The following is a 17,847-nucleotide window of genomic DNA, read 5'->3' as shown; positions in this document are numbered from 1 at the left end:
AATTCCCAAATCTCTTAGTAGACATCCTGATTTAATGAAGTATAATTATACCTCTTTCGGTAGTGAATGTTTCTGTACTTTATCCATTGAGCTATAAAATACTCTGAGAAAGCTATCCGTTAGCATCCCCATTCATCTCTATGACTGGGTTCATCTAGCGCATGGTTCCCAGAAAGCTTGCAAAATTGAGGCGGCCATCTTTGCTCATGGGCGCTCAGTTCCGGGATCGGCCGTCACATGCCAATATATAAATCAATTTCACACTTTTAAGTGCTTTTCAAAAACACTCAGTCACTGAATGACGATGTGTTGTCATGTAATTAAATAATTAATGTAATAAAATAATTTACGGCTACTTTTGAATAGCTGTCTATGGAGAAACATGCTTTTTGCCATCGCATGATGTAGTTCAAGCATCTACCAGGAGGTGCCAATAGGGACATGCTAACAAGCCAATTCCTGACCCCCTGGCTTAATCAATGGTTTAATAACCCAAAAATACAAAAGACGTTAATTTGTTGCAACCTACTTGTAATGAGGGCAGATGAGGAGTGAGGATCTACATGCAGTTTTTAATGGAAAAACAAAAGATGAACAGGGTAACTAAAAAAACAGGGAACAAACGAAACATCCACAATGGGAAAACAAAAAATATAAACAAGCGAAAACATCCACGAAGGACACGGGCAGGAACACAATCAAGGACATACATTACATTTAACAACTGACACCAATTGATAAAACAATGGGGTTTAAATACACAAGGATAATGACACACAGGTGAAAACAATGAAGCTGGCAGTGATGAGGGCAGGGAATTATGGGAAGTGTCGGTTCCCTTCCATTGCTCTCTGTTCTAGATTTCTCTGTTCGAATGTCCGGTGGTAGCATGTCTCAGCTGTGCAGTCAACAGTTGAGACACTTCCTGAAAGAGATTTTCATTTTGTTCGTTGCTAACGAAAATAACGCCTGCACCTCGTTTATTGACCACAGCATGGTTTTGTGCACAGTAATTTCTTTTTACAATTCAAAAGTCATGTGAAAATATTATACTGCTATTGCTGTAGCTAACTTTAAAACTAGCAGGTCCCGTGTCGAAAATCCAGTGACACTGGTAGTGACGATTCTCTCTGACCAATCAGTGATCTGAACGGTTTTGACATAACATTTAGTATCGGCTCGGCTTGCTTGGAACCTCGACCGAGGTGGCACTAAAAAAGTACCAGGTACCAGGTACTATCCACTGTGGAAAACCCCCAAAAAGCAAGCAGAGTCGAGTCGATTTGAGTTGTACCATGCGGTGGAAAAGCCCCATTAGTGTCACATCCATGACTCTGTCATGCCACATATCAGCTTGAGTCGACGGCTGGTTTTCAACCACTGTCCTCTGATTCTAAGGCCAACACTTAATGAGGCGAGATAAAACTCAAGCCGGATCTCCGGGAAGAAAAGTGCCCTTTGAGATGCAGTCTTTTGACAGAGGCCAGACTGCAGGACCACTCATCCAGGCGAGATATTTCCGGCTCAATTGGAGGGGACCACTGTATACTGAGCTCCTCATCCACCTGCAAATGAGCTTTTATCAGTGGCATGCGCAAGCTACTCACCCTCACTGTGGGAAGGGACGGCGACCTCCTTCGTGGACCACTCGCTCATATTTGATGCTGCGAGGGACATGACGTCATCCTCATCGTCAGAACCGACAAAGTGATAAGGCTGTGCGATCCTATAGAGGGCCATAGCTCATCATGCGTATACTGTACTGGTGCGGACGCTACATCGGAAGATCGAGTGGGTCGCATGTCCTGCACCGGCGCAGTGTCCGTTGATGGCATAGAGAGGGCTGTTCAAGATAAGATGATTTTCATAGTCAAGACGAGACGATGTCGGTCTTCAAGAATAACAATTTGAAGAAATGGTGTTCACGTACCTGCTTCTATAGACCAACTACGTACCAACAGGGGCGGGGCTCAAACACCATTGCCAATCATAAGATTGCCATTATTATACAAAGGCTTCAACGAGGTTGTCAGAGAAGGAATTCCCTAAAACTGTTTACTGCAATGTCGAGTGAACTGAATTGATAGGGATCTCTGATTAATGTGGAAAAGATACATTCTATCGCATGTCACAGCACTGTGGAGCGTCTGGTTACAGGCGGGACTTCCTTTCTACATCCATTGACCATTTCAATGTCTCCCATTCATTTAAATAGAACTGGCCTGTCTCTGCCAAATAGCCTCTGGTTATATTCAAATTTGCTTCTTCGTTGCCATGACAACATAACACAGTAAAACCTAAAACCCTCAAATGACCATAAAAACGACTAACAACAGTTTTGATAGTAGAATTTATGTAAGTGCTTTTATAAAATTATAAGCTTCACATTTCAACCTTTAAATCCACAAAAAATTGCCCCATTAATTTCCATTGTAAGTGCTGTAACCTTTCAAGGCTGTTTGCCTTTTTGAGGAAAAAGGAGGGAAAATTTGAAATTTATTTTTGTGGTGCTCAATATTATGCCACAAGTGCTCTCGATTGAGCTTAACTTGTATTGAACCCGGAATATTCCTTTTAGCTGGGTTCTTGCAAGACACCATATTGTGGATTTTTTTGTGCAATAGGAAATGCGAAAAAAGAGAACAAACAGGCTAAACCTGATTAACAAGGATACATATGGGATGAACCCCTGCACTACAAATTTCTACAAACAATAAACACTCCAGACAAACAGATAAAACTTGTCATGCATGAGTGTGGCATGCACATTCACCATTGTGCCATCTCAGATGTGTATGACTTACTTTCTTCTGCTGATCACAAACATGGATATTTAGAATATTTTTTTCTGCTCTGTGGGTACAATGCAAGTGTATGGTGATCAGAGCTTTCAAGCTCCAAAAATTACATAAAGGCAGCATAAAAATTATCCATTCAACTCCAGTGGTTAAATCCATATCTTCAGAAGCGATATGAGAAACAGTTTGTGGGTGAGAAACATATCAATATTTAAGTATTTTTTTACTATAAATCTCAACTTAATCTTTCACATCCAGAAAGTGAAAGTGGAGATTTATAGTAAATAAGGATTCAAATATTGATCTGTTTCTCACCCAAAGTGATTGCATCGCTTCATAAGACATGGATTTAACCACTGGAGTTGTATGGATTACTTTTATGCTGAGTTTTTAACCTTCAGAGGTCTAACCATCTGGTCACATTCACTTGCATTGAAAGGACCTACAGAGCTGAGATACTCTTCTTAAAATCTTCATTTGTGTTCAGCAGAAGAACTCATACACATCTGGGATGCCATAAGGGTGAGTAAATGATGAGAGAATTTTACATTTTTGGGTGAACTATCCCTATGAACAGGCAAAAAAAAAAAAAAAAAGAAGAAAGAAGAAGAGAGAGAGAGAGAGAGAGAGAGAGAGAGACTATGTTTGAAAACATTTGCAAGAATTACTTTCGTGATTTACGGCTAGGGTGATTCTGGCATGTTTTCAATTAATCTCATTACAATTTTCCAGCTTTAGAAGTCTGATTATAGCCTCTTATTATAATTTTTTTTCTCCCCAATTTGGAATGCCCAATTCCTACTACTTAGTAGGTCCTCGAGGTGACGTTGTTACTCACCTCAATCTGGGAGGACAAGTCTCAGTTGCCTCCGCTTCTGACAGTCATGGGGAGACTCATGCTACTCTCCGCGATCCACGCAAAATTTACCACGCTACCCATTGAGTGCGAGAACCATTTAATCGCAACCACGAGGATGTTATCCCACATTAATCTACCCTCCCTATCAACCGGGCTAATTTGGTTGCTGGATTCACTCAGCACACCCTGGATTCAAACTCATGACTCCATTGGTGGTAGTCAGCGTCAATACTTGCTGAGCTACCCAGGCCCCCGATTTTAGCCTCTTATAAAAGTACAGGTGTGATCAATCATAGATTTTTTATTGATATATTAGCAGCTCTTGGATGATTTATAATGTGAGACACATTTAATCAAGACTTTTAAGAGGTTCCAGAAATCTGTTCGCAAATATTATGCCAGTGCAAACACAGTCTTTAGGACCCAGTAAGAGGGGCCGTCCTGATTTCTCTTTAAGAGTCCAAAGAGAAGCAGGGCGCATGCGCGTACGTTACTATCGCTCCATCCCTAGCAGAGAGCAAGCGAAACAAATGTATGAAAACAGACGTCAACGCTGTACCTGTTTAAAGGAGCCGTCATCCTGAGAGAAACCAATAGTCTTTTTTGTCGAGGAACGCTGCGGTAGTGACTGGGAAATTGTGCTTCGAAGTGCTTTAGAAAGCAAAAACTGCTTTGAAATCAGCTTTAGACTTGAAAGAAGTGTAGAGAAGACATGAAACTAAGACGCGAGCAGATGATATCGACCGAGAGGATTAAAAGGCAATGATGTTAACAAGATGATGAGGAAAACAATACCAGCGAATTAGGGAAACACTCGGAGGAGGAATGTCATTTACTGGACAGCAGGACAATGGCTTGATTACTTTTTCTTTTTGCGACGCGAAGAAGCTGCATTCATGATTGAGGGGCGGAAAATAAACTTTGCCGCGTGTCCGTTGAATATTTCATTCGACGAGACCGATTGATATATTTGTCTCTTCATATGTCAGTGGAACACCTGTTTCTGTTCTGATTTTATTGATTCATCATGTATAAAGTGGTACAGAAGAAGAATCACTGGAGCACCAAAGTTAACGAATGCACGGTGTCTAAGGACGCGCGTGGAGAGCTGAACGTCCAGCTGCTCGGAGGAGCGGAGAACGGAGAGTTCGTGTTTATCGGACATGTTAACGAGAATGCCGTGTTGTACAGAATCGGGAAACTGTCTGAGGGGGAATTACTGCTGGAAGTGGAAACGCTCTCCGTCTCCGGATTGCCGCTGTATGATGTGATGACAGTGATTAAGAACTGCAAGGGACCTATTAGGCTTAAAACTGTGAGGCAAGGTAAGAGTGCACTTTTTCCATGCGATATATTTCCTATATTTGAAGAGATAATTGTTCCAAGCTACCACCATGCTTGAAAATAATACGGTGCTCGTATATAGTGACTTGGAGTTTATTTTGGGGGCGTTCACACCTAACTTGTTTCCGTCTACTTCTCAATTGTTTTCTTAGGTAAACGATCGCTAGACGGACGTCTTTGTCAAGTTAAAAACAACTTCAGCTGTTAAAACGCGTCTCGAAACACCTGCGATCTGGTCTTTGCGCTGCGATGCTTTTTTAATTTGTATTTTTTTTTTAAGCACAAGTTCGGTCTGAACAGCCCCTTAAAAGAATACTTCACCCCAAAATGATAATTCTCTCATGATTGTCTCACCCTCATGCCATCTCGGATGAGTATGACTTTCTTTCTTCTACTGAACACAAACGAAGATTTTAAGAAGAGTATCTCAGCTTTGTAGGTCCTCACAATGAAAGTGAATGGGTACCAACATTTAGAATCTCCAAAAAGCACATAAAGGCAGCACAACAGTAATCCATAAGACTTCAGTGGTTAAATTATATGTCTTTTGAAGCTATATGATAGGTGTGGGTGTGAAATAGATCAGTGTTTAAGTCCTTTTTACTAAATTCCCCTTCCTGCCCAGTAGGTGGTGATATGCATGAAGAATGTGAATCGCCAAAAACATAGATATATGTGAACGTTAACGTGGAGATTTATAGTTAAAAAATGACTTGAATATTGATCTGTTTCTCACCCACACTTATCATATAACCTTTGAAGATATGGATTTAATTACTGGAGTGTTATGTATGACTTTTATGCTGCCTTTGTGCTTTTGGACCTTCAACATTTATGTACCCATTCACTTGCTTTGTATGGACATACAGAAACTCATGGTCAACTTCAAATAAGTGTAATTGACAAAGCACCAGTCAACTTGTGATTTAGAACCTCTGTAAAAGCTCTGAGGAGTTTAAAGCTTGACTCACTGAATAGAATGACACCAGCCAGGAATCATTTTCACACTCATCATTTATTTCACTTAAATAAACATGTTATGAGCAGCTGATGAGTGAGCTATATAATTTCCAGGTAAAGGCACTACAGACAGGCCATTGTGTGGAGGCACTACTGCTGAACCCACAAGGCTCTGTCTCATCACATGGTTTGAGTTATGCAGTTCTTTCTGCTCTGTATGTTTCTGCCCCTTTCTCCAAATGACTTCAGACAATTTCAGGAAACCAGCCAATCAACTTAGACCGCATTCCCAGAGCACCATTGGGCCCAGTTCCAGCCCTCTTTCTCTCTCACACACACTCCTGTCTCTTATATACACTGGTGTTGAGTTTCACTTTTTATAATCCATCATGTTTTTTCACCACACCAATTTTTGTTGTCGTAACCAGCCTTAATTAAGAAAATGTTTTTGTCAACATATGCCATCTGTGTTTCTGTCAGCTCTTGCACAGAAGTCTTAATTTTTGTCTAAATAAGCTAATGAACTCAGACTCCCCATGGTTCAGAATTTGAAGATGAATTATTGATATGAAATGCATTTAGCTGAGCGTGACGTGCACAATTTTCACTCGGATCAGGACTCTGCAGTGTATACTCTTGTGCAAACAAGCACCTGTAGGTGCAGGAGTGAAAAATGTCTTGGTGGAGATCATATGGCCTTGTTCATTTGTGTTGGCCATTATTATATATGGTGTCTAATCATTGCAGGAGTGATCACACAGCCCGTCCCTGTTAATGCAGCACAAATCAAATTCACTCATTTATCTTCATTGATTTTTACATTAAGACTCTCAGTCCTGTGGTGACCTCACTAACAGTTGGTGCAGTGGCAGCTCTCTCTGGAGGTAATATGTAATAGGAATACCTCTCAACACTGTATTGTTTTATGTAATAAGCCTCTTATTCTTCTGCTGAGAACACCGTGTTATTGTTGATGTCAGCAGAGTTGCTGCACTTAGAGCCTAAACTTGCTTGTAGGATGGCAGTTTTGGAAGTCTTAAAGAAACAGTCACCTAAATGTTAAATCCCTTACATCGTTCCAAACTTGTATTACTTTTTTCTTCTTCTGTGAAACACAAACGCAGACACTTTTAAGAATGTACAATTATACTGGAGCTTTCAAGCTTAAAATATTCTGCAAAATGTTTCATATGACTCATGCAATATATTCCAAGTCTTCTGAAACTATATGATAGCTTTGTTTGAGGAAGGTTCACTGAAAATCTTGATTTGCCTTAGCACTCCTTGCCACATTCATGAGAGTTAGTGATGTCAGATTCGTGAACAAATGATTCTTTTGATCTCACTGAATCGGTTTGGTTCACAAACCAACTTAAATGATTTGTTTAAAAATCGGAATAATCTGATTCTCGAGTTAAACTCACTGACTGGATCCGGTTACTTCACTGTAAAAAATAAATAGTTGAGAAAACATAAAAATATGAGGCAACTTGATGCAGTAAGACTTTTGAGTTGTCTCAACAATTATTTTTTAGTTCTTTTCATTAATACTACCTTGTTTAGCCAACGTAAATTTGTTCGTTCATGCTATTTTGATCTTCGTATTTTGCAAATAAATATATTCTTGTCACAGCAATTGAAACAACAATTACTGTTGTTGAGGTTATTATTTTTTTCTGTTTCCTGGATGTAAAAAGTTTAATTGGCCAAATAAAGCATCGGCACATATCCTTTTCATATATATAGTGATTCTACATCTATTTACAAATGACAAACATGTTCTTATTCCTTCATCCGTTTATTTCAGTTCTGAACACATGCAAATTGTAAACATTGAATTAAGAATGTATAAAATATTTTGTCAATTCTAAGTGTTATTGAAATCTTAAAGGGATAGTCACCCAGAAATAAATTCTGGTCAACATTTACTCACCCTCATGTTATTCCAAATCTTTATGAGCTGCTTTCCTCTCCAAAACACAAATGAAGTCTACTTCTACTGTCTACTGTCTGGTTACCAACATTCTTTAAAATATCTTAATTTGTGTTCAGCATAGGAAAGAAACTCGCACAAGTTTGGAACAACCTGAGGTTGAGTAAATGATGACAATTTCATTTCTGGGTGAACTTTCCCTTTAATGAACAATTTAAACTAAAATGTAGACATGGAAATAGTTGTCCAAATTTACTTCAGATGTCTTTAGAAAAAAATCATAGGCAAAACCAGATCCATTAACATTCAAAACAATATCAAACTGCACTGAATTTGCTGACAAAAAAATAAATAAAAAATAATACCATGCATCCTGGTTTTGTGATTATATTCACAGTGTGAATGTTGGAAGCAATTCCAACATTTTTTAGATTGCAGCTTAACACATGCTTGCTTTTTATTTTAGACTAAACAGTTTTACTATCAGAAGGATTATTAATAAGAGAGTGCAGTGTTAAATTGTAAAAGAGCTTGAAATCTGTTTTAACTTGAAATAAAAATGGCAACAAAAATATGAATGTCTTGAGTAAAACTATCCATTGTAAACATTGTACAAAACTTCAATGCTTGTTTTTTATCAACAACAGGACCAACAACAACAGTATTTTAAGTGTCTTGACTGTCATCTTAAATCAACTTGAAACACAGGTCCAATTATGCCTCGCCAACATCCATTTGTTTAAGGTGCATCCACACTCAAAATTTGGTATCAAAATAGTTTGTCTTTGTTGATGACAAGGTATGCCATCACACTGTTAAATTGTCACTCCTAGCAGTTTGTTTTTGAGAGAAAGCACACGTTGGGTGCATCCAGACCCAAGCTCCATGAACAAATTTTGAATAGTATCAAAAGTGTACTTGAGGCTTTTAGGATATGAAAAGTTTAGAGCATAGAGAAGGCCAAACAGGTATGCTAGAGCAGTAGAGGCATCCGGGAGACCTTCCAGAACAACAACCTCCTCCAGTATAACAGCAATGTTCTGGATCATTGGTGATGTTGTTTGGGTGTTATCTTCCAACACATAGAGAATGCCAACAGAGACCCCTTTTGTCCCATCTTCAGTTTCCTGTGACACAAACACAATACAAATATATTTCAGTTTAAATTTCAAGTTGTTAGCTTTATTTAAAAAAAAAAAAAGAAAAAGAAAAAAGCAAGTGGTATTTTATTGTTTTTAGAGTATGAACACACTATGAATTTTCAGCTTTGTAGTGGTAGATAGTTTTATAATGTGAAATCAAAATCAAATGTGATTAATCAAAAGTGATTTTTTTTTTATTTATTTTTTTTAAAGACAACAAAGAATGGCAAGACCAGGACTAGATTGTTCTATATAAAATAATAGTAGTAAAAATAAATAATAATAGTAAATAGTAAGCAGAAAACACCAAATCTGGAAACGGTTTAAGGAGTGTCCAATCCTGCTCTATGGGTTACTGTGCTGCTGAGTTTAGCTTTAACTCCAATTAATTAAATCTGAACAAGATTATCAAGATTTTTAAACGTAATAGGTAGTGGCCAGGCTCTCATAGTTTTCTGCAAGCACATATCACAAACCCAGGACATGCTCTGACTGGATCCCTTCCCAAATATTCCATATCTAACACTTTCGTCTAGTTTTTATTTGTTGACGAAAACTTCAGATTTTTGTCATAGTTTTTTTCCCATTCAAAACGGTTTATTTATTTATTTAGTTATCGTCTGTAAAAAATTCAGTGATGAAAATTATTCGTCAACGAAATCACCACTGAATAAAACATCGTCAGCTCAGGAATATACAATTCATTGCATGCATGAAATTCAAAGTAATTTTAATACTCACCTACAGCAGTAGGGCAATATTTAGATCCTCGTAGAATCAGGATTGAGCGAATTCCACATGGGACCGATAAAACGAGAAGCTAAAGCACAAAATGGAGAAGGAAACCCTGTGCATTTGGCGCAATGTTTTTTCTCATCACGCATGCGCAAACTATTTTGCTCCCAGCTTTGCCGGTCAACATAAAAACGTTTGTCCAGAAAACATTGTTTAACATGTAGTGTGACATTTTGTAGCATTCTGTTGGATTAACGTATTTTTATGTAGATTCACAGTTATTCACAATTCCTAATATATGTGACTCAAAAATCACAGTACGCTGGACAAATGGTAATTTTATTTTTTACAGTGTTTAGAGGAAGATTAATTGTCAGGGTGAGTAAACGATGACAACATTTTCAATTTTGCGTGAACTATTCTTTTAAAATGTAAAGAGCTAGATTCATTCAAGATTCATATTTAATGTTTTTGTTGGCCTAAATAGTGCATGATTCCTTTAAAATAAATGAATGTCAAAAACAATATTGAGGTTTTTTATTTATTAATGTGTCTGCGCAGACTATCTTGACTTATTATCATGATGCAGATCAGATTTCTCCCATGCTTATGCTCATTGTAAACAAAAACTGAGATCAGACCTCCACTCTGAGCAACTTTCTAAAGGGGCTTGAGATAGAATGACACACTGATCTACATCCCTCAGTCTGGGAGCTTTGGTGCGGTCTCTCATCCTCTGTGTGGGATTTGGCATTGGACTGGATTAGGTTTCTGCGCCTGGAGAGAATATAAATGCATGCATTTAGCATGTTTGCACTGGGATCATGCTAATCCAAATAGAGGGACTGTGACAAGTGGCTAGAGGTCAGGGGTCATTATGAAGGTATTTAGTGTCTGGGTCATGTCAGGCTGTGGAGGATTTTAATGGGGTAGTTTACCTCAAAATGAAAAGTCTGTAATTTACTCACACTGTTGCTGTTCCAAACCTGTATGACTGACTTTTCTTCCATTGAACACAAAAGGAAATGTTAGGTAAGTGTATTAGTCTCAGTCATATTTCACTTTCATTGCTTCTTTTTCCATACAATGTAAGTGAATGGTAACTGAGGTTGTTATTGTACCAATAAAGATTTCCTTTTGTGTTCCAGAGGAAAAATATCGTACGGGTCTCTTTAATGGCCAAGCTGACATAGCCGCTCCCTCCCTCCCTTTGTTTTTTGCATATTAAAATTTCATTGACCCTGTTGTATTTCACATTGTGTATTTCACATTGTATATCAAATAGAATTTTAATTTTTAATTTTTATATGGATTACTGATTGATTTATTGCTTTGTAAATGAACTGAAGGAAGAGGCAGAGGCCTCAGTGGGTAGATTTCATGTGGAAGTATTTATTTCCTTTTCTTGAGTTCAGTTTAAACATCTGTGTCCTTCAGGAGAAAGAGAGGAACACACACTGCTTCCTCTGAAGGCCGGTGAGCCAGAACAACTTAAAACAATAAGGAAATCTTTTCACTCTTTCAGTGCTCTAAGAACGAAAGAAAGGAGGAATAAAGAGGTGAATAAATTGATAGCCACTGCCGATGTGTGCATACACTTGTGGTTATGTAATTGTGGTTTGTGTGCACTGCTGTCAAGATAACTCTTTCATCAAGGAAGGCATCAATGTTTTTATGGAAAACCATAGTGACTTATTGTGTAGATATAATAAGTGTTAGTTTCATTTCAGCAGTTTTGTGTATGTCTCATTTTCTTTCATTTGAGGTATTATGTATATATCAGCATTGTATTGACCATCAGCCCTCTTTGCACTCTTGGGCAAAATATCGGTATCGGTCATTGGAGGAAAAAAATAAAATAAAAAAATAATATCAATCAACCACTAATGTGGCATTAAATTTACAATAAAGATGCTAAACAAAAGGCAAACTCTGTATATTTCATTATTTTGACATCTTGATAACATTATACCTGCAACAAAAGGCATTTTAAAGTCAAATGGCTTGTCATATGGTGTTGTTGTTACAACAAAGGGTTAAAGAGGTCTTTATTTCTTTTTGACACAAACACAAACCCTTGTATTAATCTGAGTGGGGAAGTAAGGTGAATTGGTCACACTATTGTTTGGACTGTGTAACTGTTCCAGAGCAAAATCTTCTTTCTCAAGCTATGAGAGCTTTGGTTTAAAGGAATATTCCAAGTGCAATAAAAGTTAAGCTCAATCAACAGCATTTGTGGCATAATATTTATTACAAAATATACAGAATAAAGTTAATTTCGACTCGTCCGTCTTTTTCTTTAAAAAAGCAAAAATCTGTGTTCCAGTGAGGCACTTACAATGGAAGTGAATGGGGCCAATTCATAAACTTTAAAGAGATAAAGACGTTAACAATATGCCTGTTAACATGATTTTAGTGTAATGAAATTGCTCCCTAAACTTCTGTGGAAAGTTATAGCCAATTTTACAACAACATTGCCATGAAGATGTAATGTCAACAAACCTTAAAATTACTGAAAAAGTGATGATTTAAACAACTTTGCAGCTCAAATAATACACAAGTTTTCAGAATTCATGTAATCGTTTACACAATTATAAATGTCACATTTCAGCCTTTAAACCCTCAAAATCAGCCCCATTCACATCCATTGTGAGTGCCTCATTGTAACCTTTTTCTTTTTTTTTTTAAATGTCCAAATTAATTTTTGTGGTAATCAATATTATGCCACAAATGCAGTTGATTGAGCTTAACTTGTATTGAACCGGAATGTTCCTTTTAACTGGGCTAATGGGGTCTTGTGATTAGCTGGAATCTGTGTGACACTATTGACCTGTGGAAGTTGCCATTAAGAATTTCTTATTCGTGGATCAGAGTGTCTGGGGTTTTATTCAATGGGAAACTGTCAAACCTTTGTTCTTTCTTGCTCATGTTGGAATAGCTGACTGCATTTTCTGATGAATAACATGGCACAAATCATGTTCTCTGTTCTGATTCCCCCTTGAAAATTCTATACTCATTGACACTCCTCATGTTGTTCTAAACCCATAAAGAGATATTAGGCAGAATGATGGCCTCAGTCACCATTCACTTTCATTGTATGGAAAAAAGATGCAATGAAAGTGATGGGTGACTGAGTTTGTGTTGGAGGCTATAGTTATTGCTTTCATTATTCAAAAGCCCAGGTTACCAGAGAGATGAGCAAACATTCAGATGAATGTCAGATACTCGGGGCAGGTGTGTGCTCAGTGATGTGTCAACAGCTTACCTGTCTCAATAGAGGCTTCTGAGGAAGACCTGTGGTGGCTCTTAGATAAACCTCTGTCAAGTTATCACATTCACACGCTCAGACATTTGCATCTTCCCAACATCTTTTGAGCAAAGGAATAGTAGATTGTTCCCTTCTTTCTGTCCCTTCTGATGTTTTCCCTTTTAGTTTAATCTGAGCTTAAATAGCATTTATGCTAAAACTAGGGCTGTCAATCGATTAAAATCTTTAATCAAATTAATTACTTGGTCTCCCGATTAATTAATCGCATATACAAATATTTGCTGAGAAAGCCCCTTGTATAACAATTATTCAATATATAAAGATTATACATATTAATATCAATATGTAATTATACATAGTTATCTTTAAATATTTAAAAATGTATATATATATATATACTAAAACCTATTTAGATAATTAAAATGCATTACATTCTTGTGGCAGAAGAGTTAATCATTGATAAGACAATACAAAAAGCGGCTTTAGAATACAATGTATTGTTTACTACCATATTATTGATCATAAGTCAATCATTGACATACAGTTCACAGCAATCCATTACACAAGTGAATTTGTCAATCAGTTGGAGATTTATTATGAGGGCTTGTTTAAGGACCCGTCAATTTACACTTGTGTCGCGTCTCGGTGTGTTGTGTCATAAACCTAAAATGTTTAGGTCACTGTGTCAAGTTGAATATAGTTTAATACTCAATCTTTAAACACATCTTGAGATCCCTTAGTTCGCATTTGCGCTCCAAGGGTTTTGAATGCAAGAACGTAATGCATGTTTGTGTTGCTCTGCCTACTGAAGTGTTTTCTTCACTGTGTAAACTGCGCGTTGCTCATACAGCTGAAATTTCACTTACTGCCCTCTGGAGTAAACATGTGGTACTACAAGCTTGCATTTCTCAGGAATCTTTCCTATTATGGTCTGGGGACAGTGCGATTAATTGCGTTAATTATTTTAACACGTTATTTCTTGTCAAATTAATCGCACTGAATTAACGCGTTAAATCGACAGCCCTAGTAAAACATACTCACATGGCAATCCTTTTTGTAAAGCTTTTGTCACTTTTCGGTCAGTGACGCTGTCACATTGGTATAATCCTACAGCTTTCAAGTAGCATGTTTCACAACATCATATAGAAAGCTGCTATCAAGCCATACTGTTTTTTTTAAAGAACAGATGAAATCCAAATGGGAGTTTTGGTGCTTTTATTCCTTGTCTGTTAGCTTTGAGGCCATCTATATGCTAGTTGAATCTTTTTGCAGAGATATACATTTAAAATGTTGTCTTTTTCTTCCTGGAAAAGGACCAGAAATATTGAAGATGCATCTTGATCTCTCAGCCATTTACAAGTTTATGACCTAGAATGAGAGTGTCCCCTTCCCTAATACCACCTATTTTTGTCTAGCAATACTAAGTAGCAAATTGTGATTTACGGCTGTGACATTTGATTTTAGTTTCTTCAAATGTCTCTGATCCCTAATGTCTCTTAGTAAGAGTTTGAAGCCCTTGATGATCACATTTCCAGGCTTTCTGTCTCCTTTTGGCTGGCGATGTCCAACGATGACAGCCATATATCAGTCACACTATGGATGCAAAAATGTGAGGGATGTGATTTCTGAATCAGCAGATACTTTGAAAGGCAAACAAGCCTGAGGTGAGAGTTAACTGTTAGATCATTGCACTTTTCCAGGGAAGCCGAATAAATTAGTATCTGCCAGTTTGTGATTGTGAATGAGTTTAGAAAGTTCTGAGTTTCATCACTTTATACACCGATCAGCCACAACATTCAAACCACCTGCCTAATATTGTGTAGGTCCCCCTCGTGCCGCTAAAACCGCGCCCAGAATAGCATTCTAAGATTATATTCTTCTCACCGCAATTGTACAGAGCGGTTATCTTGAGTTACTGAAGAATCCAACAGTTACCAACAATCATGCCAAGGTCCAAATCACTGAGGTTAGATTTTTTCCCCATTCTGAAAGTTGATGTGAACATTAACTGAAGCTCCTGACCTGTATCTGCATGAATTTATGCATTGCACTGCTGCCACATGATTGGCTGATTAGATAATCACATGGATGTTGGTGCCAGACAGGCTAGTTTGAGTATTTCTGTAACTGCTGATCTCCTGTGATTTTTCACACACAACAGTCTCTAGAATTTACTCAGAATGGTGCCAAAAACAAAAAAACTTCCAGTGTGTGGCAGTTCTGTGGACAGAAATGCCTTGTTGATGAGAGAGGTCAACAAAGAATGTCCATACTGGTTTGAACTGACAAAGTCTACGGTAACTCAAATAACTGCTCTGTACAATTGTGGTGAGAAGAATAGCATCTCAGAATACTATTCTGAGATGCGGGTTGGCGCTGTTTTGGTGGCACGAGGGGGCCTACACGATATTATGCAGGTGGTTTTAATGTTGTGGCTGATCGGTGTATATTCTAAGTGTATTGGCCAGATTTATAGGTGAAATCTGGTCTATCTTGCTCCCAGTATGACAAATAAAACTCTGGGATCACAGGCTGTTAATAAACTACAGACTTTGACATTGATGAAAGTTGGAAAAAACCTGGAGCATATCTCCTTTGATTAAGATTATTCTAAGTGACATCTGTAAATTCAGGCCATGGTTAGAAAAGAGAAATACATTTGGATTGTTCTCCTGCGGGGAGGAATGTTGCAGAAACAGACTCATGCACATCAGATGTTATGATCACCCATGCACATAGTTTTGCTGTTTTTGCCCTCTTCTTTTTCTGTCTCTCACACAAGCCTTACACCTCTTTCAGTTCAAGTCCACCTCACAACCGTTTTGAAAATTGCAACTCAACTGGGCATGGACAGCTGTGAGAACAAGGGTCCCTCCCTCCCCTAGTGGGTGGGGCAGGGGAGAAAGGAGCAATCTGTCATCTCAGTTGTACATGCCGGCTCCAAAAAGCATATAAAGGCAGCATAAAATAATCCATATGACTCCAGTGGTTAAATCATATCTTCAGTAGCGATATGATGGGTGTGGGTGAGAGGTCAATATTATGTGCTTTTTTTTACTATAAATTCTCCTCCCTGTCCAGTAGGTGGTGATATGCATAATGAATGTGAATCAACAAAAACAAAAGAATGTGGAAGTGAGAGTGAAAATGAAGATTTTTAGTAAAAAGGACTTCAATATTGATCTCTTTCTCACCCACACCTATCATATCACTTTTGAAGATATGGATTTAACCACTGGCGTCATATTGAGAACTTTTACGCTGCCTTTTATACGCTTTTTGGACCAAGTTTTGGTGACCATTCACTTGCATTGCATGGACCTACAGAGCTGAGATTTTCTAAAAATCTTTATTTGTTTTCATCAGAAAAACGAAAGTCATACACATCTGGGATGAATGAAGGTGAGTGTGGGAATGAACATGATCATGATATGAAGAGCATAATGTGGGAATTCATTTTTTTGGGATGAAAAACCCTTTAACCTCGAGGTAAACCTTGTCTTTGTGGAGATTGCCAAAAGTTCCCTATTTTCGCATGAGTTATGCTTTATCATAAGCTCTCTGGAGAGGTTATTGTATGTCCACTGTTTTCCAGCACTGTTCTGTTCAGCCGAAACCCATGGGTCTGAATACACAGATCTCATTAAGGAATAGGTCTTTTCTTTTCCCGGCACTGCTCATACAATCTTATTACTACAAGAGAGATGGCAAGAAAAGGAGAATGGGGTGTCTTACAGAGAATTTGGAGGGGGTCCGATTAGTTCAAGAGGATTTAGATGGCCTTTTATTGTCAACAATAGCAGACAGATTACACATTGCCATGCAGTGTCCGATATGGTGGTTGGCTGTGCAACCTTTTTTTTTTTTTTGGTTTCTAATGTTTCAGCTGAATAAGATTTGGCTTCTTTAAAAGAACAGTGATTACTTAACTTGGTTCTTCTCATCTGAAGTACTCCTTAAAGGGATAGATCTTCCAAGAATTTAAACGCTATCATCATTTACTCACCTTCATGTCAATTCAAACCCATATGACTTTCTTTCATCTGTATATTGTATGGCACCGTGACTATCGCATTTTTTTTGTCCTATTCGGCCACTGTTAGGGCTGGACAATATATAAAATGTTTATGATATAATCACAATGATTTTGCAGATGATATCAAATTAAGCAATATCGTGTATATATATTACAATAATTTAAATTAGCCTTTTATTTGGCAACTGCATTTCCTAAAGCACGCATCATTAGACTCATTTTATGATATTTTAGGGCTGCACAATTAATCAAAATAACATCAGAATTGCGATGCAGTTATATGTCAACTTTAAACCGCAAATGGCTGACATCATGACCTGAGCTGTATCCCAAATGATGCACTACACTATGAACTTACAATATACATATGTACTAAGCCAGGTAGTATATGAATTTTCAAAGTGTAGAACTGTCTTAAACACTTTTTTTAGTACATGAGACATTCACTGTTTAACAGCTGACAGAAGTGAAGTTTCAAACGCATGTGATGTGTTGCTGCTAGCTTGTATCGCAAACAACGTACATATTCACACAGCGCAGGGTGATGGTAACACATTCAACTTACATTTGAAAGGTGCTGTCTTTACAGAAGTTTTGCTAGTTGCTACATTCTCCATTGTTTACAATTGATTTGTCAGACCAGCATCGCAGCCATGTAAATCCGCCCCGTCTGCTACACTCCGCAAGCCGCGAACGGTAAGTGCATGAAGTGTCCAACATTCCACACACCATTTTGACGGTTGATGAAGTGCATAATCTGGGTGCTCATAGT

The 17,847-nt window shown here is 37.8% G+C and overlaps 1 protein-coding gene across 8 annotated transcripts in view; it reads left to right on the top strand.

The window, feature by feature from the left end:
- The first annotated feature begins 4,196 nt into the window (after positions 1-4,196).
- LOC127625912 (membrane-associated guanylate kinase, WW and PDZ domain-containing protein 1-like) overlaps positions 4,197-17,847 on the top strand; it is a 200,596-nt gene continuing 186,945 nt past the window's right edge. For all 8 annotated transcript variants that reach the window (XM_052101367.1, XM_052101364.1, XM_052101365.1 and 5 more), the window contains exon 1: positions 4,197-4,982. In XM_052101367.1, the coding sequence (XP_051957327.1) occupies positions 4,685-4,982 (298 nt within the window). In that variant the 5' untranslated portion in view covers positions 4,197-4,684. The remainder of the gene's footprint in view (positions 4,983-17,847) is intronic.

The sequence above is a fragment of the Xyrauchen texanus genome, chromosome 32 (assembly GCF_025860055.1).
Source record: "Xyrauchen texanus isolate HMW12.3.18 chromosome 32, RBS_HiC_50CHRs, whole genome shotgun sequence".
NCBI classification, from domain to species: Eukaryota; Metazoa; Chordata; class Actinopteri; order Cypriniformes; family Catostomidae; genus Xyrauchen; species Xyrauchen texanus.
Note: the sequence above shows the minus strand (reverse complement) of the source record. Positions and strands in the feature narration are given on the sequence as shown.